Raw genomic sequence first — 25,414 nt, 5'->3', positions numbered from 1 at the left:
CTATCCAAGCTGTTGCAGTTTAGACTCACTCCTTTAGGAGTGTGTTCTTCCTTTTTGGATTTAGTGAGTTTGTGGAACTCTTTTTGTATAGGTATATGATTTATTTATTGAATCTCATTCTCGAAGTTGTGTGGTGATCCTTTAAGACAATGATTCTCAACCTTTTTTCTATCAGGACACACCTGAGAGATGATGCTTACATGCGTGACACACTGAACACATGACCATCATGGGATTTAATAAAAGCATGTATTCTGCATCCACAGGAGTCCCCCGCTTCCTAACAAAGGGTGCAGAGCAGAACTAAGACATTTCCCTGTACAACTTCCATACAAAAAAGATATCTGAATCTGGTCTCATCTCAATAACAGCATCACAAACTCCCTCTGCTGCCAGGTGCATTGTAAAATAACACAAACAAACCCTCTCTGTACATGCATATCAAAACCTGCCATACTTCAGCAGCACTAACTCCAAGAAATGAAACAGCAATAGCCCTACCCATGAAAAGGCAGCAATTTACCACCAGTGCAATATCATATTGAGAAAATACAACAAATAAGACTGATACAAATCCCCACATGCTAGTAAAGTACCTCATCTCAGTCACACACATACGGAACACAGACAGACCTACCTTCACCTAATATAGAATAAAATACCACAAATTACAAATGTGGAAACAAAAACTGGAATGGTAACACCAAGAAGACTTTCTGCATGCAGTGCAAAACTGGAGAACTAGAAACAGAAATACATTTCCTCCTATACTAAGCAAAGTTCAAAGAGAGAAGAAATGCACATTCCCAAAACTGACATAGAATGGCCATTATACCGTCACTCCTCTCCATGCCCCCATCACCCCTCACTTCTCCCAACTACTCAGTCATCCTTTCATATGTTCATATCCCTGTCCAGCATTCCCAACACCTCCACCCCACATCTTCTTCCTTGTGCTCCCTCTCTTCCCTGCTCAAGTGTCCCTGCTCTTCCCTACCCAGCATATAACTAACCACTTCTTTCCCACCCCTTCCTGCTCAGCATCCCCTGACCTCCCTTCTCAAACCAAGTTCTCTTCCCTGTTGATTGTAACTTTGACTCATTCCTACTTACTGTTTATCTTTCGTTTACTTGAATAGTTACCCCAGTTTTTTATTCTTGTTAATTGTAAACCGATCCGATATGGTTATTTACTATGAAGGTCGGTATATAAAACTGTTAAATAAATAAATAAATAAATAAATAAATAAATAAATAAACCAGCAAGCCCAACACCTCCATCTCTCCTTCCACTTCCATCTCTCCTCCCTACCCAGCAGCCCACAGCCCCTCTTTCTTCCACCTCTCCCTATGGAGCAACCCCAACCTCCTTTCCCCTACCCCTTCCTACCCAGCAGACTCCTGACTCCCTATTTCCCAAGACCTTCCTGCCCAGCACATTTCTTCCTCCTCCTGGCGCCCAGCCAGCATAAGCCTTCAGTCCAATCCAAAGTCTCCCTCCTGCTTTACCAGCTGCAGATGAGGGCAAGAAGCATTGAAGAAGGGAAGAAGATGAAGCAGCAGCAGTGGAAGTCAGCAGTGTATCTATAGAGCATGCACCTCTCTTCCTCATGTTTCTGCCTTCATGGCTAGGCCCCATGGGGTGAAGAAAGTATCATCAGCCTCACTGCCAGGCCAGGCAGAAGAAGATAAAGTTGGTGTCCTGCCAGGCCCATATGAACAGGAGTTGGTGATATCTCGCTCTGATCTGGGTGAAAGAGAAGGGAATAACCTCCCACTGGGCCAGGAAGAGGAGAACTTCCTCTCATACCCAACAAAAGGATAAATCAGCCAACTCCTATCCAGACTGATGAGGAAAGAGCAGCCTTCTGCGGGGTCTGCGACACACCTTCCGTGATCTCGCGATACACTAGTGTGCCCCGACACACCTGTTGAGAACCACTGCTTTAAGAAACTGTCCAGGAGTGCCGGGGATGCATATTAACATCTCAGGGAAAGTTAGTTATTTACAGCTCCTGAGTTATAGCTAACCTTTAGGAAAATAAAGCTGCTTGTGATTTTTCAAGCAAGCCACATTATTTTATTTCCATGAAATTGCCTGGTAATGAGCTGCTTTGTATGCATGTGCATGCAAAGCAGCTTATTATTATTTAGGAAATATTTGGGGGTTAAAATAACACGTTGTATTCAAAATGCTGCACGTTATCACTACTGCAACGTGTTTACCGCATGGTTAACACCTAGTGCGGCTTAGTAAATATACCCTTAAAATAGGCAGGTGATTTTTATTGTGGTGTGGACAATAGTAATTACCGGGTTGGTTAAGAGATGAAAAGTGATCTCACCAAGAATCAGACGTAGAAAAAGTCCAGAAAAGTGGACCATCTTTCTCACATACATATTGGTCTAATATGTGTAAGCCCAACTCGGCTGAAATTCCAGGAGTCACAGGGCTCACACACAAAACCTGAGCTATATCTCTATAAATACTATTCAATCTTTTTTCTCTCTCAACTGGTAGTCTCCATTGGGAGAAGTAGGATAAACCTCCATGGCCCTGGGCCTTAAGTGTTGTTTCTTTTTCAGAGTGCTGATAAAGAAGCTAGACACTGAGGGCTGGAATTTAAAAGCCCTGCGCGCGCCGGCGCGCCTATTTTGCATAGGCCGCCGATGCGCGTAAGTCCCGGGGCTTCGTAAAAGGGGCGGGGGCGGGTTGGGGCGGGTCCAGGGGTGTGGTGCCGGCTCGGGGGCGTGGCCGAGGCCTCCGGACCAGGCCCCGGGTCGGGTGATGGCGCGCCAGCAGCCCGCTGGCGCTCGCCGATTTACACCTGCCTCTTGCAGGTGTAAATCTGCCGACAAAGGTAGGGGGGGGGTTAGGTAGGGGAAGGGAGGGGAAGGTGAGGGGAGGCGGAAGGAAAGTTCCCTCTGAGGCCGCTCCGATTTCAGAGCGGCCTTGGAGGGAACAGGCAGCGCGCGCCGAGCTCGGCGCACGCAGGTTGCACAAATGTGCACCCCCTTGCGCACGCCGACCCCGGATTTTATAAGATACGCGCGGCTACGTGTGTATCTTATAAAATCCAGCGTACTTTTGTTCGCGCGTGGTGCGCGAACAAAAGTACACGTACACCATCAGGGGTACATTTGAAAATGTACCCCTGATGGTGTTCCAGCATAAATTTCACTGAAGAAATAGTTCAAACGTGAAAAACCTGATAAAGGTTTTTCAGATAATATCCAGAAAGGAATTGCAAGTAGTAAATCTATGAATCTGTGGTCCCTTAATCTTTTCCATGGGGTCCCTTCTTTCTGCTTAGATGGTACGTGAAGCTGCCCTAACTAAAATGAAAAATGGGGTCCTCCTGTCCCAATATAGTTTCCCCTCCAGCAATACGCAAGATCCACTGCTTGATCTAGAAATTTCCAATTTCCTTCTTTCATCTTCATTGTACCTTGTGGGCACCTCAGTAGCTGTTGGCTGTTTGTGAGCTCCAGTGCTGCGACTCCGTTCCCCCTCTCCTTTCTTGATTAGGATACCAGCTTGGTATCCACTCCTCTCAACTAATTGCCGGATTGGCAAAGGAATCCTTTCAGACTGAAGGGCACCCGGATAACTTGAAAACATTCAAGTCTTCACTCCTGACTCTCTTTTGGGTTTGAAAGGTGGATGAAAACTTCCTCACAACAGAAATCACTTACCAAGAGTACACAGTTGAAAAGCCCCACAGAGAAATAATTTACCAAGCACTAGATATGATCTGGAAACAAATTTCATAAGTGTCTAAGACTCTCCGGCCAAGGCTTTAGCCTGCATTATGCAAACTTAAGAAAACCAAAAGAAACAGCTCTTATTCTCTCAAATCCAAATTAAAAAAAAAAACAAAAAACAAACAAACATTAGGGATTGTTTGCCTCTATGCAAGCAAGAATAAACCATTGCAGCAGCCTCCAGTGCTGTGGGAAAGATGGTACATTACTCTACTCTGCATTACTTGACCTAGCTACTAGACCACGCTCCGCACAAAAGGATCCCAATGAGGCCATTCATATATAAACAGTATAAAAGTAATTCTTTAGGAAGAATATGCTGGTAACCTGCTGGCATACACCTTCCTTTTATTGACCATGGCTCTTCCCTAGATACAAACTCCCCCACCCCACAGTGACATTGAAAAATACATTTTTAGCAAATTTTTAGCAAAAGAGGACTGGACTTTAGGACCCTCTGATGAATTGAAGTACAGTTTTAATTTCTCATTCTTCATTGGTTGGAGACCCTGTCTCCAACCAATGACCCTGTCAGATCATAATATTATTATCATTATTATTTGGTTGCTGAGTAAGAAGCCCCTTATTTTGTTACCGGCTTTCCCATTATTTTCACCCTTCAGTATTAATACCCATGAGATTTAAATAATTGTTCTTGAACTTGATGCTAACTTCACTGGTATTGATTCCAGGTCAGTGCCGAAATTTATGAAGCGGATGAAAATGCCCGACTATAAGGATAAGAATGTTTTTGGTGTTCCTTTAATAGTTCATGTCCAAAGGACAGGGCAGCCTCTTCCCCAAAGCATACAGCAAGCATTGCGTTATCTGCGCAGCAACTGTCTGGATCAGGTAAGCACCAGAGGTCATCTAACAATACACCTGTATTTTATAATACTAGATTACAGTATCAGTTTCATTTCCTGTGACCCAGTGACTTGAGAAGGAGTCAGTGATCCCCCTGTCTGCCATAAAGGAGAAGGATTTGTGCATCACTGTTCTGCTCCTGCTAACACAAAAACTTTGCTTTCAGCAGCAATGGCAAGTTCTTTTCAAGCTGATGGTCTGATTATGGGCCTTATTTCCTAAACGTATCGCACGCGGTAAAGGACGTTTCGCACGCGAAATGTTCCTTTTCATGTGCGATACCAAAATGGGGGCGGAGTCGGCCCCAGAAGAGGAGGAGTCAGGGCGTGACCGGGGCCGACTCCGCGAAGATGCTGCGGATGACGAAAAGGTAAGGCCCTTTTCGCGTCCGAGTTCGCTCCCAATAGCTACACCTCCTATGGAGGCGCTATTGGGTGCGAAACCGGCAGCGATCGCACCGCGACGGTGCGATCGCTGCCGGCTAGCGCAGGCCCACCCCCCCGTTTCGGCCCCCCACCCCTCATTCCCTAAAGTATCGCAGGCCTGCGATACTTTAGAAAATGAGGCCCTATGTCTGAAACTTATTATTAAATTGGAGTCACTTTTACTTGCCTGATAGTTGGCCACCCTGAATTGTGAGCATGGTATTGCCTTTTAATTGACTTGCACTTAAATTTAATCATGTCTTTTCACCTGGATTTTTAGGCATCTAACTGCCACATGTTGTCAGTTGAGTGATCCCTTCTTTAAAGGCCAGATTTATGATAATATTCGTAGCCCACCATTCCAAATGATGCCCAAGACAGCTTACAGCCTTATTAGAATTAAGACGGTAACTTTCAAACCAGTGCGTGTGCACACATTCGTGCGCATATGTCAGCCTGCGCCCAGGGACGCGGCCATTTTATAATATACGCGTGTATATGTGCGCATGTTCTGAAATAGCCTGGCTTCACACACACGTGCTCAAAATTTTTAGTGGGCGCTCACAAATGTTGCATCTACCATGAAAATAGGAGGATTTTAAAAGGGGTGTGCGCCGAAGCTATTCTCAGTTTTACCACTTCGTCCCCAGTTCATCCAGTCAAGAGAGAGGTCCTCCAAATCCCCTAGTTTAATAGCCTTTACTCCCCACAGTTAGCCCTGACCCTTAAAACCCTGCGGATCTGCCTGGTTTTCTTTCTTTAACTTACATGTCATCCCTAGCAGAAGTAAAGTTAGGCCGCAGGGGGCCTCAGCACGTGCCGGATCACGTCAGTATTTACGCGCACACCCTAGGTTCACACCCCAAAACACCCAGCCCTGCCCAGATCATACACACGCGCCGCCCCTTTTTAAAAACTTTCGAGAAGTGCGCACTGCGGGTGATAACGCAAATATTTCAGCAGCTTTCAAAATCCACTCGGCACACACGAGACCAACTTCTTTGCACATCTCTTAATTAATGCAGGCGCTGGACTTTTAAAATTCACCTCTTAATATATAAGTCCCTGCCCCACAGAATTTACAATCTGAGTGGGTATTTAAGGCAACAGGAGCTAAAGGGACATGCCTATGTTCACAAGGCATGCTAGTGGGATTTGATCCCTGGTTCACAGCCCATTGCTCTAACCACTGGGTCATTGCTCCTTCTTGCCAGTCTTTGCCTTTCTGTCTGCTCAACATGTTAAAATCCCTACTAAGAGGTAGATTTGAAAAGCCCAGCAAGCCCCAAAATCGGGAGATGCAAGCACGTGTCGAGCTCGCACGCACCCACCAAATTTTAAAAGCCGCCCAGATGTGCGTGCATCTCCCGCTGCAAGCACATTTCACTCTATTTCAAAAGGGGTTGTGGTATGGGTGGGGTGTGAGCACTTTGGTCATGGTCAAGAGATGTGCGTGTAAATATTTACACGCCCCGGCACATGCCGAAGTGCACTGTCACGTAAGTTCATTCTGCTATGGAGGAGGTATAAGTTGTAAAAGCAAAAAAACCTGCCATTTTGGAGGGATTTAAAGGTTTTGGGGTAACTGGAGGGGGAGTCAGGCTATTAAATCAAAGGGTTTGGAAGACGTAGCTCAACACTGAGCCACATGGTGGGTGAACTGGTCATGACGTGGATGCACACTGGTTTTAAAATATCCTGACTTACACGGTAAAAATGTGATTTATGCACCTAGGCGCACACCCACTTATAATTAGGTGTATATGTGCTCGCACTCGGGCTTTTTTATAACGTGCACATATGTGTGTGCAAGTTATAAAATCGCCGCATCCCTGGGCACACGCCAATGCACATGTGCCAGTGTGCGCCCATGTGCCACTTTGAAAGTTACATCCCTGGGCTGAATTCTCCAGAGGGTTTGTGTTCGTAAAAGGGCTTTTGAAAATTGCTTGGAGGGGCATTGTGTGCATAAAATTACATGTGAAACTCCTGCGGCTATTGTTATGCACACAAAAATGAGGCGTTCTGGGGGTGCAGACATTAAGGCTGAGAAATCATTTGTGTGTACTTCTAAAAATCAACATTATGCGAGAAAGCCCTAATCTAATTTTCACAGCCCTAATTTTCAAATTAGATTTATGTGTGAAGTCTGCTTTGAATGAAAATGTGGCAAAAGTAAGCGAGTACATTTTTTTTACTCACTCACTGTCAGCCCCTCGCATAAGTTATAAAATCATGCTCCTTAGTCTGTTTATGAGTACGTAGCATCTGAGAGAGTTTTTCTCTTTTCCCTTAATTGACAACCACAGTACAATATTTTAGTTTTCTTGCCAGCGTTTTGCTTGTGAAAGTTGCCGGATTGATAGCACTGGCCGTTCCAGGGTAGCAGCACAGAGGGTAACCAGGTTGATTTTCTCACTCTGCCTCACCAGTGTTCCCTGTTCCCTCATAAACAATCATCTTTGATGTGGAGGAGAGAGGTAATTCAGCTGCTGCGTTGACTTGATATTTCCTTGCTTTATTGGCAGAGGCTTCTGTCCAGGGTGCCCACCAAAGCTAATTGACAGCAGTGAACGTTTTTTAACTAGGAAAACATTAAGAAGGATGTTGGGTGGGGGTGGGGTGCCTTAGGAAATTTGGTAAGCACTGCAGCCGCTTCTTCATAGAACTGCAGAAAAAGTGGAGTGGTCGCTGTCTTGAGTCTACTTGAGCGCATGGAAATATAGTTCAACAAAATGGAGCTGCAGAAAAACTGATGACTGTGCTACCCTACAGAGCAGATATCACTTAGCACTGAACTGCTGAGATAATTGTAAAATACGTCTTCAGGCTTTGAGCTCCGTCAGCTGGCCTAAGATAAAATAAGGAAATGTTTGGTCTGTATGGGCTAGAATTCAAATGCAAACTGTGTTAGAGCATGTGAACGTGAACTCTCTGTGCCCTCCAGTGACGGCAGAGCTGTTCCTATCCTAAATCAACTGTGCATTTACAGAGCAATATGTACGTGAGAGAAAGGAGGCATTGTGCTGAAACTAAGCTAATATATGATTTTTTTTACAAAAATTAGATGTTTTTGTTTACTCTAACTTTAACATTTTTATAGAAGCTTCTCATACAAATAGCATACACATTTTTTTTTTAACTTTGTTGACTAGAAAAGTCAGAGTCAGACAAATGCCTTCCTTTAAACTGGGTCCTGTGTTTTGAAGAAGGGGGAAGTAGGAAGACCTGACTAATATCATTAGGCACTGCCAGGGTTTAGCATAAACAGGATGCCACGTAAATGTGATTCAGCACAGTCCTCATACATTCTTTTAAAGCTAATACTGTTATGCTCAGCCTTTGTATCTAGTTGTAGTCAAAGCAGCAATACTGCTAGTGTCTCTGAAATGTAAACATGCCTGTCCATATTTGGTCTTATTTCCTTAATGTCTTTTCTTTTTATCCCAATCTTTTTTATGTTTTACATGTCTTCTCTTCTTTTGGAATAAAAGGTGTACACATTTTATTATAATTATATTGTCTCTTCTTAAACGTGACTTTGCCATTTAGATACCCAGACTAGGGAACTGGGCATCTAAATAGCAGATGATATTTAATGTGGTCCAAGTGCAAAACATGCACTTGGGGAAAAATAATCTTAACTGTAGGTATATAATGCTGGGTTCTGTATTAGGAGTCACACCACTCAGTGAAAGGACCTTGGAATCATTGTGAGCAATACATTGAGATCCTCAGCTCAGTGTACAGCAGCAGCCAGGAAAGCAAATAGAATTTTAGAAATTATTTGAAAGGGAATAGAAAACAAAAATAAGGAATATAATAATGCCTCTGTAGTGATTCATAGTGCATCAATACCTTGAGTACTGTGTGCAGTTTTGGTTGCCCCATCTCAAAAAGAATATAGCAGAGCTAGAAAAGGTACAGAGCAAGGTAAGAAGAATGTGAAAGGAGATAAAATCACTCCCTTATAAAGAAAGACTTAACAGGTTAAGGCTTCCCAGCTTAGAGAAGAGTTGATCAAGAGTGGATATGATAGAGTTTTATAAAATCATGAGTGGTGTGGAACAGGTTAATAGAGAACAGTGGTTTACCCTTTCAAATAGTACTAGAACTGGGGGACACTCCATGAAACTAGTTTTTAACAGATTTAAAACAAACTGATTATTATTATTTAGTATTTATATTGTACATTGCCTTGATTAACTCCGAAGGCAGATGATTCATTAAATATAATACATTAAACTAAAGAGAATTTTTTCATTCAGCAATTACCGCAAGCTATGGAATTTGTTGCCAGATGTGGTCAAGGTTAATAGCATAACTGTATTTAAGAAAAGGTTTAGACAAGTTTCTGGAAGTCAAGTTCATTAAAAATAATTAGCTAGGCAGTCATGGGGATTGCCATCTCTTACCTCTGGGAGTGAGCAACAGGGAATAGATCTTCTCATTAAGATCTGCCTAGATTCGCCACCGTCAGAGACAGGATGCTGGGCACAGTGAACCATTGGTTTGATCCTGCACTTCTTATGCTGGAAAATTTGGTTCATTACTGACTCAACTACAATCCAGGTCTAATCTTTACTAGGGGTCAAAGACCCATCTAGTACTTTCCACAACAGAAAAAGCATCAAAGTTTGAGCAATCTCAGTGTAGAGAGGGGTTTGTTACAAAATGTGATGATGGGTTTGGAGCAGATCAAATGGCCTGCCATCCCAAAAGCATCATGATTTGTAAAATATTTTACAAGTGACCTGATTAGGCCTGGTCCAAAACTAGATGAGCAGTCCATCTGTATCAAAAACTTATATTCACTTTTTTTTTTTCATTTTGCCTGTTTTTTTACTCTCCTTCCCTACAAACTAAGAAAAAATACAAGTAGTGTTTCCCAGTTATAATAACACAGATGTATTTGGGAATAAAGGTTCTGCTCTTCATGTTCAAGAATTCATCTCCTGGGAGTTTGTTGTGAGAACAGTAATAGAAAAAGTACTGCTCAGACTCTTCCCAAGCTAGCTTCCAGAGCTACTGTTCTGTAATTTTAAGATTTTCTCCCATTGTGTACAGATGGCAAAAGTGCTTAATTGAATAAGAGTCTAAAAGCAGATGTACAGTTGGAAGTGGTATCCCACCATCATACTATGATCTTTTACTTTTAAAAACAGCTTGTATGGCATATTAAAGATAATTTTGATACCAAAGCCAAATCAGGCTTAAAGAGATCAGGCTAGCTTCTCTCCATATAGTAAATAGCACAAAAATAAATACATTTGTTCATTTTAACATGTTTGCTTGTTGTTATCCTCCTAGCATGGCTGGTCCAGTGTAGGAAAAATATGAAAACCTCTACATAAGTAAATAAACACCCCAAAATAGATTTTAGGTTAATACTTGTACAAATCTTAACCCTGCTATGAATATTTTGAAACTTACCAGAAAGAAAATCAACTGAGGTGTAGGTGATGCTTTTTTAGAACTAACTGTAACTATTCTGACAAGCTTTCCAGAATTTGCTCGTTTTATCATGCTTGAAGAGATTGTGGTAAGATGAGCTCAGTAAGGAGCATAGCAGTTGTGTGCACATTATTTTTTTTTGTGTGCGCAAACTTTACTCCAGATGCTGCAAGGAGTTTTATGTTACAAAAAATGAATATACAAACCTGAGCATACTTCGCATGGAAATCCCATGATTAACTATTACCCCCACAATGCAAAGAGATACCCTGACTTAACTCAGGTTTTCTTAGAGCTGAAAATTTTATTCCTGGTCCGAGGTGGAGTAAAGTTTCCAGCATTAGTGTTAGTCTATCGGCAGAAACAGAAGTTCTGGTGTTGGGACTTGTAGTCACTATTTAGGTGCAGAAAACATACTTTGCCCACACAAAGTATGTTTTCCACGCAAACAGTAAATATAATTTATGTGAACAAAAAATATTTTCTGAGCTGAAAACATTTTTGTGCACATAAATCATGTTTTATGCACACAAAAGAAGCATAAATATGTGTACAGGTCTTTTATGTGCACAAAAAATGATCTTTGTGTGCATAAACCCTGTGTGTGAAGCTTCCCCTACCGCCTGAGTTAAAATGTGTGAGTCGCCTGTACTGAGCTCACATTTTAACGTGGGTTTGTGTGCATACTTTTGTGTTTGTGCACATTTCTATCTCCTGATGCATTACCAAACCGTTTGCTTACTGTATCAGGAGTACATTTTATTTTATTTTTTTTAGCACCTGCATTAAGAAACTGAATTTCAACATATAGGTTTAATGCAAATTTTATTACATTGGCCCCTGAGAGCTGAATGTTATCTCTATGTGCAAGTAAAATATTAATGCAGATAAGATACAGTGTAGCTTGATGTTTACTTCAAAAGTCTTCTTTTCACGGAGTTTCTAGTGAAAGGATGATTCTGGGAATAAGTGAAAAAGATGTGCAAAGTACAAGAATCAGGAGGAAAATTTCTACTTTTGACCTGCTTTCCTAATCACACACACATATATACATAAAATTACTATATTATATACATTATATATATATATATATATATATTATATATATAATATATATATATACATTTTATATATATATATATATATATATAGTAATATATGTAAACAGAGGCTCTTCAAAAACTGTGATATTTTCTCCTTAAATTCTTTTTTGCAGGATTATTGTATGTTCAAACTAGTCTCCCAGATTTGATTTTGGTTTGACAATTATCTGCCTTGTTAAAAGAACTGTTATATTGAATGGCCAGTGTGGTGCTTCTTGCAGGTTGGTTTGTTTCGGAAATCAGGGGTTAAATCTCGGATACAGGCCTTGCGACAGATGAATGAAAGCTGCCCCGAAAATGTCTGCTATGAAGAGCAGTCAGCATACGATGTGGCCGACATGGTCAAGCAGTTTTTCAGGGACCTTCCTGAACCACTTCTCACCAGCAAGCTTGGAGAGACCTTCCTGCACATCTACCAGTGTAAGGAAAATATTGTAGTTAGGAAAAGTAAAGATTAGCTTCACAGTACTTATGAAGCACAAAATTGTCAGTCTGCAGTTTATTCAGCTGGATCCAATATAGCTATCCTGTTTAACATGTTTTAACACTGTTTGCATAAACAAGATTAACAGTTTACTGTCCGCTAATGTTCCCTCTAAATTGGATCATTTAGACCATTTTAATCAAATGTCATCATGGGTGGTAGCCAGTATTAAAGAAAATATTTCTATTCAGATTAGGTGTACCCAAAACTGAAAACGTCTAATGGTCATTTCCTAGCATGTAGCAGATGGACTCAGGACCAATGGGTATAGTGTGCTCCTGATTGCAGTTGGAGACGAATCAGATTTCAATCTGATGTCAGCCCTAGTACATATACTCCTGCAGGACGCCATGCTCCTCAGTATTTTCCGTCTCCATAGCAGTTCTGGACTCTATACACGCTTGCACAGCGTTAGAGTATTCTAACCAAAGAAATCCAAAACAAGAAGAAATATTACCTCTACAGACGAGCCCCGCTCTCCTGCTGTGATACCTACGGGTCCCTCCCCCAGTTGAGAATTCCTGAGGTGATTTCCTCGATCCCTCAGAGGTAAGCCTCGGTCCGGCAGCTGGTTCTTGGCATGGACTTAGCCCCCAACATCGGGCGCAGCTGAGAGGCAGCGGGTGCAACTTCGAGCGTGGCGGTACTTTTCCCCCTCCCCCCGCAGCCGGAGACCGCCCGGAACATGAGATTGGGAAACGCCGAGACAAGGTAAGGTAGAAAACTTCCTAAAAGTCTCCGGTCTCCGAGGCTCGAAGAGCCGCACAGATCGCTAGCCTGCGTCAGTGCCACCGGGTTGATCAGCCTTTTCTGGACTAGACCCTGGTCCAATATGAGGAGACCCTCCGAGGTGGTCGCCATATTGCTCGCGTGGTCGCCGTCACCATTTTCGCCTGATCGCTGCCCTGTCCGCCAATTCTATCTGTGCGCACAGAGGCGAGCCGTGCGCACAATCTCTTGTGTGCACACCAGCACGCGCATAAGTGCCGTGCACACAGCGACGTGCACGAGGGCGCCAGGCGCACAGCCACACGCTTTACTGTACCGGGCGCATAAGTAAACCCCATGCGCACAGTGGCGTGCACATCTTCTTGAGCACGCATTCGACCTACACGCACAAATTAGGCGCACCCGGAGTGCACAGCTAAACCTCCCAGTGTAGTCTTGAACACACAAACCGGAGGTTTCTGCAATCCTACGCACAGAAGCCATGGCACCACCGGACAAGAAGCTCAAGGCTCAGGGCCTCTGCCCAGCATGCCACATTAGAGCTGCGCAAGCCACAGCCTTGTGTATACAGTGCGAGGAGGCCCTGGGTGATCCAGCCCAAGGTCCTCCTCAGCCGGTATTGGGATCCGCTTCCACCGACAGTACACCGGACCTCGTTACACCCAGCGGGAGCCTTCTTCAAACAGGGCTCCCCGGGGATGCAGCGCCTCTCAATGTAGACCCAGCATCTTTCTCCTGGGTAGAATTCTTCAAAGGCCTACATACCTTTGTCCACATGCAACCGGCGCCCCCGATGACACAGCCACAGCCTCCCCCAGAGGACCCTAACATCCTGGGACCCTCTAACCCCAGAGAAGTGCCTCACCAGCCCAAAAGTCCCAGCATTGGGGACACGGGCACCTCGGACGAGGATCAAGACTCCCTGGAGGAAGGAGAAATCCCTCCAGGAACGGAACCTTACCAAACCATGAGGCGGTTCTTCGCCAAAGACGAGCTTTCAGACCTCGTGGTGCACAGCTTGAAAGAGCTCGCCATCCCAGGCACAAGTACCACAGGGGAACCTAAGATAAACCCCCTCCTAGAGGGACTCCACCAAACCTCCTGCCATTTTCCTTTGCTACAAGCCATCCAACAGCTGATTGACCTGGAATGGGAGTCTCCGGAGGCCACGTTCAAAGGGGGGGCAGATCCTGGCAGCCATGTATCCCCTAGACCCCGCTGCCAAAGATCTCCTGGCATTCCCCAAAGTAGATGCCATGGTCTGCGCGGTCGCAAAGTGCACTACCATCCCAGTCGAGGGAGGAGCGGCACTCAAGGATGCCCAGGACAGATGTCTGGAATCCATCCTCAAAAAGTCATTCGACGTTTCAGCTATGTCACTACAGATCTGTGGTGCTGTGGGGACACGCGCCTGCTTATCTAAGACCAGGAATGCCACCATGCCCGTCGAAGCACTAGAACCAACAGTATCATTCCTCACGGCTGCGACTTCCGACCTGGTACACACCACAACCAGGGGCGTTTCGTCCGTTGTGGCAGCCAGAAGACAACTCTGGCTCCGAAGCTGGTCAGCCGACGCGACATCCAAGACGAGACTCACGAGAATGCCCTTTAAGGGAACCCTCCTGTTTGGAAGCGAACTGGAGAAGTTAGCCGACAAATGGAGTGAATCCCCACTACCGTTGCTACCGGAGGACAAGAACAAGAGAAGCTAGCTCTCCTCTCCCCGAACATATAAGGGCAGGGGATCACAGTGCTTCAAACCGTACAAGAGTACATATCAAGCATCTTGCCCCGCAGGCAGGGGCCAGTCCTTTTGGAACAAGCACATCAATAGGGGAGCCGCCTCTGGTACAGGCCCCAGCCGCACCCCACAATGAAAATCAGCCGGCCCATCCACAGGAAGAAGCCATAGGGGGCAGGCTTGCCCTATTCTACTAAAGATGGGTCAAGATATCTTCGAACAAGTGGATCCTAACCATCATTCGAGAGGGATATTATTTAGACTTCCACAACATCCCTCCGGACAAATTTGTGAAATCTCCCTGCCATGACCCCTCCAAGAGGACGGCAGTGGAAATCACGCTGACCAAATTGCTTGCCTTAAAGGCCATAACACCGGTGCCCACACAACAACAAAATACTGGCACTATTCCATCTATTTTATCGTTCCCAAGAAAGAGGGTACATTCCGACCCATCCTGGACCCTCAAGTCCGTCAACCGTCACCTGAGGGTCCCTCGCTTCCGCATGGAAACGCTACGCTCGGTCATAAGGGCGATACAGCCAGGAGAATTCCTCACATCCCTGGATCTGTCAGAAGCCTACCTGCACATCCTGGTCCACCACGAGCATCAGCGTTTTCTGCACTTCGTGATCCTGAACCACCACTACCAGTTCTGGGCACTACCCTTCAGGCTAGCCACAGCGCCCCGAACATTCACCAAAATCATGGTGGTAGTGGCGGCGATGCTGAGGAAAGAAGGAATCCTCATACACCCATATCTGGACGATTGGCTGATCAGGGCAAAATCCCCAGAGGAAAGTCATCAGGCGACCACCAGAGTCAAAACTTTATTGGAGAACCTCGAGTGGGTGGTCAACACGAAGAAGAGCTGTCTGCAGCCCTCCCAATCTCTGGAATACCTGGGAGTCTGGTTCAACACCAGACAAGACAAGGTCATCATAACTCCTACAAGGAGAACAAAACTGATGAACCAATTGTGAAACCTGTTAAGCAGTCTTCGCCCCAAGGTGTGGGACTACCTCCAAGTCCTCGGCCTCATGTCATCCATACTGGAAATGATCTCATGGGCAAGAGCTCACATGTGGCCCCTACAGCGTTCCCTTCTGTCACGATGTCCCAGAACTACTCCGTCCGCCTCCAGCTCCCGGAGGAAGTTCAAACCCAGCTACAATGGTGGCTACAAGAAGACATCTGAGCAAGGGAGTAAGGCTATCCCCGCCGACCTGGACCCTTCTCACCACGGATGCGAGCCTACGAGGGTGGGGAACCCACTGCCAGGAACTGACCGCCCAGGGGCAATGGGACAAGGAAGAATTGGGATGGAACATCAACTGACTGGAAGCACGGGCAGTCAGACTAGCTTGCCTACAGTTCAGTCACAGACTCCGAGGCGAATCGGTCAGAGTCATGTCGGACAACGCCCCAACAGTAGCCTACATCAACCGCCAGGAAGGAACCAGGAGCTAACAGGTGTCCCTGGAAATAGACCCCCTAATGTCGTGGGCAGAATCAAACCTACAGGAGATCTCAGCCGCCCACATTGCGGGAAAAGACAATGTCACTGCTGACTACCTCAGCAGAGAAAGTCTAGACCCAGGAGAATGGAGGCTGTCGGCCACAGCCTCCATTGATAGTAAACTGCTGGGGAACACCAGCCATGGACCTCCTGGCAACCCGGTCCAACACACAAGTTCCCAACTTCTTCAGTCGCAGACGGGAACCACAATCCCAAGGGATCGATGCCCTCGTCCAGGCTTGGCCACAGGAAATCCTGCTATATGCCTTCCCTCCGTGGCCGCTACTGGGAAGGATCATCCACAAGGGAACCAGTACTGCTAGTGGTCCCGGACTGGCCAAGAAGGCCGTCGTACGCAGACATGCGAAGACTACTGACAGGGAGCCCTCTCCCTCTACCTCCTCACAAGGATCTGCTCCAACAAAGCCCGATCCTCCACGAAGACCCAACTCGATACTCTTCTTACGGTCTGACCATTGAGAGGACTCACCTGAAGAAGAGCGGATACTCGGGGCAATGATTGACACCCTGCTTCAAGCACACAAGTTTTCCACATCTCTAATATACATAAGGATATGGAGATTATTCGAAGCCTGGTGTGAAGACAGCGACATCCTCCTGCAGACAGTCAAAATTCCCACGATTCTGGAATTCCTGCAGAATGGCTTACAGAAGGGGTTGTCCCTCAATTCCATCAAGGTGCAGGTGGCCGCGTTGGCATGCTACAGAGCCAAGATGGAGGGCAGCAGCCTAGCCTCTCACCTGGACATCTCCCGCTTCCTGAAAGGGGTCAAACAGATCCGACCACCCCTAAAGTGGCCGGAGCCTCTATGGAATCTCAATCTAGTCCTAGACTTCCTAGCGGGAACCTCCTTCAGACCCATCCACGGTCTGTCCCTCCGACTACTAACATTGAAGACTGCATTTCTAGTGGCAGTCTGTTCGGCCTGTCACATCTCCGAACTTCAAGAACTGTCCTGTCGAGAACCATTCCTCAGGTTCACACCGGGATCCATACAGCTACGCACGGTCCCCTCTTTCCTTCCAAAAGTGGTTTCTCACTTCCATCTAAACCAAACCATCTCGCTGGCATCGCCAGACGAGCATAAGGACTCGGAAGAATCTCGCCGCCTTCGCCACCTTAACGTCGGCAGACTCCTAGTCCGATACCTGGAAAGGACGGAATCCGTACTAAAGACGGATCACCTATTCGTCCTTCACAGTGGGAAGAAACAAGGGGAAGCGGCCTCGCGGGCAACCATAGCCCGCTGGATCAAAGAAGTAATCAAGGCAGCCTACGTACAGGCAGGCAAGCCTCCACCTCTACAAGTCAAGGCCCATTCCACTAGAGCCCAGGCAGTGTCCTGGGCGGAAACCAAGTGGATGTCACCCGCTGAGATCTGTCGGGCTGCGACATGGTCCTCCATCCACACCTTCTCTAGGTTCTACCGCCTGGATATTCAGACTCAGGAGGACACAGCATTCGCAAGGGCAGTACTAAGTGGGCCACAGGCAGCCTCCCACCCGGTTCGGGAGTAGCTTTTGTACATCCCATTGGTCCTGAGTCCATCTGCTACACGCTAGGAAATGGACAAATTACTTACCTGATAATTTTGTTTTCCTTAGTCTAGACAGATGGACTCATTATCCCGCCCACGGCTGCCAACAATCACGGAAACCTCGGAGGATAATCCCCGAGAACAAGACAAACACGAGTAAGCCAAGCTTCCCTTTAATTCGGCGTTTCTCGGTTGAGTGCACTGGCAGTCTCCAGCTATAATCACATCAACCAGTTCAAGTTAATCAAAGTTAACCAAGTTAATCAAGTTATTCAGTAACACATATATCCACAATTGCTTTTCGAAGAGAATACTGAGGAGCATGGCGTCCTGTAGGGGTATATGTACTAGGACTGACGTCAGATTAAAATCTGATCTGTCTCCAACTGCTATCAGGAGCACAGTATACCCATTGGTCCTGAGTCCATCTGTCTACACTAAGGAAAAGGAAATTATCAGGTAAGTAATTTCTCCATTTTTGTACCATGTTAAGACAATCATGACTGTTCTCTCTGCTCATTATGTTGCCATCTATACCAGATCTGCTTAGGGAGACCTCGTCATTGTGAGTTGGTTTCTGCAGAAGAAGCTGTTATTTTGATTTGTATTCAGACATTTCTTTCATTTCACTCAACTATTAATGTGAAAATAGTGGTTGTGGTTTGTCAAATTTTAAAAAGGAAAGAGTCTGCAGCATTGAGCATATTCTGCAACAAGTTTAGTATCCACAGAATACTTGATCATATGGTAAAACTTAGCAGCTTGATGCAAGGTTCTTTGTATCCAGTTGTGCCTTAGGGTTAAAAATGTTAAAATATTATAATATTCTTTTAATGAATGGAAACAGACAGCCAGCAAAAAGACTAATAAATAGAATAAGACAGAAAGTAGAAATAAACTAGTTGATTGTTTTAAGAGAAATATCTTCTAAGGTTGCATTAGGAAACTTACATTACAGTGTACTACACATTTCTAAAACAAATTAGTGTTACTGTTTCGTAAATACCCTCTGTACTAATGACTCATCACTTTAACTGGCATTTGCTTTCCCTCAGATGTACCCAAGGAGCAGCGACTTCCAGTGGTGAAAGCTGCTATCATGCTGATGTCAGATGAAAACCGAGAAGTTCTACAAACACTACTCTGCTTCCTTAGTGATGTCACTTCTGTAGCAGAAAATCAGATGACGCCTATGAATGTTGCTGTGTGTTTGGCGCCTTCTCTTTTTCATCTTAATATATTAAAGAAAGACAGTTCACCAAGGTAAGGGTTTGTTTCGCTGGTATGGTGCTTCTGTGCTTTGAAAAGAGACTGGAGTTTGAAAGTTCACATAGGACATTCCAGTAGCATCTGGCATTACTTTGCACAACCTGGCCAGAGATCTGAGTTTTAGTCTCATCTCAAGTTCATGTCCCTCAAAATAACCCGGGATGGGGGTCACTGTGTGAGCAGCATGAACAAGCCCCACTTGCAAGATTTTTCTTTTCTTGTAAATCATTTTATGCATTTTTCTTTCTGCATACAGAAGCAGAATTTAATAGCCTCTCTTCTCCCTTGTTAGCTCCAACCCTTAAAACCCTGCTGACTTGCCTAAATTTGTTTGTTTCAAATCTTACACGCCATCTCTAGCAGAAGTACATTTACGTGGCAAGGGACCCCGGCGTGCGTCAGTGCAAGTATTTACGCACTCATCTCTTGGGCAAGCCCCGACACGCCCACGCCACTCCCAGACCATGTCCATACCCTGCCCCTTTTGGCAAGTTTTTATTTGTGCTCACAACAGGAGACAACTTTAAAATCCACTTGGCAATGCGCTGACCCAACTTGTGAGCACATCTCCTAGTTTTGGTATGTGCAGGGCTTTGAAAATTCACCTTAAAAGTTTCCTAACATCCTGCAGTTCCACCAACATGAAGGAGAAACATAACTACATAATAGAACTTAATGGCTGCCTCCAGGATACATTTTCACCATGTTCATAGGATTGCCAACTGGGTCCATATTTTTAGAACAAGTTGGCTTGTTCTAGTTTTACTCCACTTATAGTCCTGCTTTTCTTAGGAAAATCAAAATTACACGTCTGTTATGCATGTGATAGAGAAAACCCAGGATTGAATTAATCTGTTCTGAAAATATGGAGCCAGTTGGCAACTCCACATGCTCTCTGGAAAAGAGATACAATCCCTATTCCTCAACTAGAGGAATGCCACCATGATGATTAAGCAGCTGGAAAGCTGGCAGATTACAAAGGGCATTAGGCAGCTATGAATGTTGGGCTTTGTTGTCTCATATTTTGGCCTGTCCATAAACATGAGTATATAGCGCTTAAGCAGATTTGCATTATATTGGATGAATTAGTTAAAGATGGGAAAGGAAAGAGACAAAAAGAAAGCAAGGTCCTCCCTAGTGACTGAATTACTTGAATGCAAACTTGAACAAAATGGGTCTTTAGTTTTAGTTTTAAAAATAGTAACATAGGAGATTCCTGGATGTTGAGGGTAGTTCCACAAGTAAGGGTCCAGAAAGAAAACAAGAAGGCTGGTTTAACCCAAAGTCAGAAATTTACTGATGCACAGCATGGTCCAGGATTTTAGAAAGAAATGGAAGCAGTGAAACGGGAAATAGTTGGTATCAAGAGAGGGCCTAATAGAAGCCATCTTGAAGGCTGAAGAGAACAGAAGAGACAGGTTAAAAATAGCCAGGATAGAAGGGGAGAGTAGTTTGAGATTAAGAAATAAATGAGGAGTGGGTAAAGGATCACTGAGAGAAAGCAGTAGGATGTAGAGTCAGAAAACAAATTAGTACGGTCAACTCCAAGCAAGGTTATACTCCAGGCAAGGTGGTGAGATGGTAGTTAATGTGGAAAAAGGAGAATGGAAGAAGTTGTAGCAGGACCAAGTCTGTTGGGTGAAATGGGAAGACAAATTAGATCAATTTTGCTTATGAAAGAATAGGGGATATAAATTAAGATGGTGAATTGATAGCATAGATTATCAATGGACTGAGAACTAAGGAAAGAATAGTGCTTAGATTTTTCTCCTAAGAGGCTGATGTAATAAACTAGCAATAAAAAATGGGCACTAAAATTTGACATATTATGTTTACTACCATGCTAAAAAAAACTTTACTACGGCTACAATAAGCTAATTATATGCAAAGTTCTTGGTAGTAAAACAAAAAAAATGTTTGCTAAACAAAAAAGTGTACTAAAAACAATAGTAAAGTTAAAAGTGCACTAACTACTACTATTTTGAACTTAAATGGTTCGAAGTGGAGGTTCATTTTAATTCAGACTTCTAACCATTGGATTAAAAAAAACTTGGAGTCTCTCCGGTCCAACCCAGGATTCCTGAGACAGAGGGACTCTGCCTGGAACCCTTGAGCCAGAGATATGCTGCCCTGGGACCAGAGATCTCCCTAACCTCCCTCGCCCCATTTACCTAACCACCCACTCACTAACCCATCTCCCCACCCACCCTGCAGGCTCCCTAAAGGCACCCTTTCTTGAAGAATGGCTCCTCCAGTCTTTCCCACCCAGTCATTTTTTTAAATGATAAATAGGCGGGAGGAGGGTAGGTAGGTGAGTGGAGCAGGGACAGGTTAGTGAATGAGTGAAGAGTGTAGGTATGTAGGAGATACAGGAGATACAGGTCTCCCAGGTATGGAGGTCCTGTACATGGGGTTTCCAGGTCCAGGGATCCCAAATTGTGGATGCCTTGTCCAGGGGTCCCAAACTTAAGGAACCTAGGCCTGTGGGTGGCTGGTTTTTTTAAACTTTCATTTACATCCCATAGAAGTAAATAGAAGTTAAAACTTTAATTCAGCTTTAGGACTGTAGTAAAGAATAAGTGCTGAAGGTAAAGTAAAAAATTGTGCTACTTTTTTGTGCGATTTCCGGCAAGGAAAGTACACTCAAATTAATGCACTTTTCTAGCACACATTTTTGGTGAGCTAGAACCCTCCCTACATCAGAAGCAATTCTAGTGCACCAAAATAGCAGTAGTGATAAGATCTGCTAATTTTAGCACACCATGTAACATTGGCCTCTAAGAGAGCAGTGTGAAAGGCAGACCAGAGGCTACTGAAGACAGTGAGATCACACTGGTTCCAAGACTTCTTTCAGCATGCTTCAGCCTGTCAAAGCATTGGCTATGGGCATGGAGGGGAGCAGAGGAGCAGCGCTGAGGAGGACGCAGTCAGTTTAGAGGCTCACAAAGGAGAGGGGGAAGAGGAGAGCTCCCAGAAGTATTGAATTAGAAATCATTATAGAAAGTCAAGAAAAGAAAGTTTAGAGGAGAAGGAATGTTCTGGGGAATACAAACCATGAAGGCTTTTTCCAGACAATGTCGGGAGGCAGATGAAAAGAGTAATTGTGAAAAGAACAGAATGATTAGAAAGTGAGGATGGATAACCTTTAATAGTCAATGAAAGAGTTATGCACACAGTCCCAGCAACTGCTTTCTTACTCCCATTCCATTTCATGTATTTGAATTTAATTAATCACCTAACAAAAAGCTGTAGGTGTTGTACAGGAAAAAAGCATACACAGTAATTTTCAACTCAGTAGAACATGCAATAATGTACAATTAGATGAAAAGTACTAAAAATAAATTCAAAAAGAACAATACCATACAATACAGAAAAATAAACCAAAGCTGGGCAGAACATTCAGTGAAAAGCCTGAGCATTAAAACAATGCCTTTAAATGCTTACAGAATACCAGAAAGTTATTCTCCTGTCAAAGTGCTTTCGGAAGAAACTTCCCACGAGAAAGGTGCAGCACATGAAAAGGCATGCACTCTTGTACTGAGTCATTTTTATTTTCTGCGTAAAGGATATACACAAGCACAAGTTTCAATTTGTCCATTAATACCTAGGATCCCATCTTGTGAAGAGCAATAAATACAAGACATAGAACCTGAAGATGGGCTGGATACTTTTATAGGAAGCCAATGAAGACTTGGCAAGCACTGAAGTAACATGATCACGGATGGAGGGCCCAGTTATCAAACGTGCTGCTGTATTTTGAATCAGTTGTAAATTATGTAGGCTTTTTGCAGAAAGGCAAAGAAAAAGAGAGTTGTCGTAACCAATCTTGGAGAGAACCATTGCTTGTAAAACCAATCAAAGCTAGGCACAGATAAGATAAGGTTTAAGATGATGGATTAAGCAAAGTGCATACCAAGCGCTTTTAGAGACAGACTGAATGTGCTTTCTAAAATTGAGATCTGTATTCAAGAGGACCCCAAACATTTAACAAAAGGCTGAATAGTAAATGGGATCCCATGTAAACTAAGTTTTAGATCTAGATCAGCAGCATCTCTCTTACGAAGCCAGAGAATCTCAGTTTTGGAAGGATTAGCAGATAGCCTATTGGTGCTTATCCAGATAGAAATCTCGGATAAGCACCGGATAATCTCAGATAAGCACCAAAATTCAGCCAACTGAGGGCAATACATTTGTTAGTCAACAGTGTAATAGTATACACTAAAACCATGAGATCTACTCGCGTCTACAAGAAGACAAAAGTAAGTATTGAATAAAGATGGAGAAAAATCGCCAGGAAACAAAGAAGATTTGAGAGAGCTCAATGAGAATGAGATCCGCCCCCCCCCCCCCCCCCGACGTCACCACGCTCAGCGTTCGAGCCGGTAAACGACGCCAGTCCACCGCGTGCCGGGCAACGCGCTCCGAAGGGGCGCGACAAAGGGGCTCTCCCCTTTGTGCACCCCTTCGTGCAAACCTTTGTGCTTCTTTTAAAAATTTTTATTTATGTTTCCTTTGTTAATTAACCTTTATTAAAGTTGTTTAGCTTTTTGCCTTGTTAACAATTGTTTCGTTATAGATGTTCATTGTATTAGACTAAGGAATCATATTTCCTGCTTATTCTGTTTCATTGTAAACCGGTATGATTTGCATTTGATGCAAGAATGTCGGTATATAAAAGTTAAAAATAAATAAATAATAAATAGCCCACTGAGGGACACCGCAGCTTAAAATAACAGGGGCAGATATTTTACCATTCCAGTACATAGTCTGGGTTCTATTAAGAAAAAAAGACTGAAACCACTGGGCATCCCTGCCCCCAAACCAATGCCACTAAGCCTTGACAGCTGGATCTGTGGTGTCAAAGGCAGCAGTAAGGTCCAATAATGAAGACCTTCCCTTGTTCAGATATGACTGGAGGTAATCAGTCAGAGATATAAGGGCCTTCTCCATACTATAACCTCACTGGAAACCAGATTGATAAGGGTCTTAGCATTATTATTGATTGCTAATAAATATTTAACTGGCCCACAGTTGCCCATTGAATTGCAATGCAAGCTTCCTATTTAGAAAAAAAACAGGCACTGTGGAGGAGGAGCAGTACATGCGGCAGCACATGTCCAAGTTTGTGCTTGCTGCCTCTTCAGTTCTAAGGCAGGGCACAGTGCTGGTTCCCATTTCTTTCTTCCCTTTCCTGCTGTGATTGGTAGTGGTATTCTGTGTATTTACTACTTTGGGGCCAGGAAACCTGAGAAAAAGGGCAGACACTGAGTGTGCCGCTACGCCAAGGGAGTGAGGCAGGAAGGACCTAGCAGTGCTGCAGCTTCAAGGGGGAAAAGAACTGACCCCAGTGGTACTGCTGCTCTGGGGAAGGAAACAAAGCTATCTCTAGCTGTGCCACTGCTGCGAGAGAAAAATGAAGGGAAAAACGGGGTGCTGCTGCCCACGGTGGGGGGTTCAGCTGCCCAGCTGTATCACTCCGGTTGGTTGAGGGGGAGGGCAAGTAGCTTTGATACCACTCTGATACTGGTAGTTCTACAGCTTTAAGAGAGAAGCTAGTTGGCCCCAGTAGTGATGCTCTGGGGTAAAAGGAGAATTGCCATGCCAGTGAACATCTGTGTAAGCCGGGGAAAACCTTCAGGTGTCCACAGATCACTGTGTGCGAACCAGAGTTCTAGACAAAAGCTATACCTTGCTTTCAGCAGGATTTCAAACTTCTAACTGTGGTTTTATTTATTAAAAATTCTTATAGACCACTTAAAGCGGTGATTAGCAGAAGGTTTTTTTTTTTGTTTTGGTTAAATATATATTTATATTTATATATGCTTTACCTGGTAATGATATATAGCTCACTGCTATCCTGTGGCTTTGTATTCAATCCCAGAGTTATACAGAAAAAATATGCAACAGGGAAACCAGATCAAAAGGATCTCAATGAGAATCTGGCAGCAACTCAAGGACTTGCACATATGATAATGGAGTGCAACAAGCTTTTTGAGGTGAGTGACTGACCTCACTGCATTCACACATCCCAAAGGACACCTGATAGGTATGCAAGAGGCGGCTAGAGCCACCCAGGCCTTGGGTTACACTTTATCAGGAATCTATAGAGGAGGACTAAAGGGAAGTAGAGAGGGAGGGAGGAATAGAGGAAGAGGCAAGGTGGCCTACGAATTCTCTAATGAATACTGAAGCAGCCTGTCATCACCAGCAAACTGTAGTGACTTTACTTTACCAAACTGGGAGTTTTTGCCCTTTTGTATATGTAGATCCTTCCATTCAGTTTGAGTATTTGGGCCAGTGGTTCAGTGGTTTTGTTTCTTTGTGAGACAAACACACAGATATTATTACAAAGAAAAAAAGCAGCACACAAATCTTGACAAGATGAAAAAAAGTATTTATTACTAACAAAAACTTAATGAAATACAAGAGGGAACTTTTATTCTTCCAGGACAAGCAGGATGGTAGTCCTCACATGTGGGTGACATCAGCATACGGA

General features: G+C 44.2%; 1 protein-coding gene across 2 annotated transcripts in view; it reads left to right on the top strand.

Annotated features, from left to right (window-relative positions):
- The window catches only part of STARD13 (StAR related lipid transfer domain containing 13), a 336,460-nt gene that overhangs the window by 276,658 nt on the left and 34,388 nt on the right, over nt 1-25,414 (top strand). For both annotated transcript variants that reach the window (XM_029602676.1, XM_029602677.1), the window contains exons 7-10: nt 4,458-4,617; nt 11,836-12,034; nt 18,705-18,912; nt 24,800-24,914. In XM_029602676.1, coding sequence (XP_029458536.1) covers nt 4,458-4,617; nt 11,836-12,034; nt 18,705-18,912; nt 24,800-24,914 — 682 coding nt within the window. The remainder of the gene's footprint in view (nt 1-4,457; nt 4,618-11,835; nt 12,035-18,704; nt 18,913-24,799; nt 24,915-25,414) is intronic.

Source organism: Rhinatrema bivittatum, chromosome 5 (genome assembly GCF_901001135.1).
Source record: "Rhinatrema bivittatum chromosome 5, aRhiBiv1.1, whole genome shotgun sequence".
Lineage (NCBI taxonomy): Eukaryota > Metazoa > Chordata > Amphibia > Gymnophiona > Rhinatrematidae > Rhinatrema > Rhinatrema bivittatum.
Note: the sequence above shows the minus strand (reverse complement) of the source record. Positions and strands in the feature narration are given on the sequence as shown.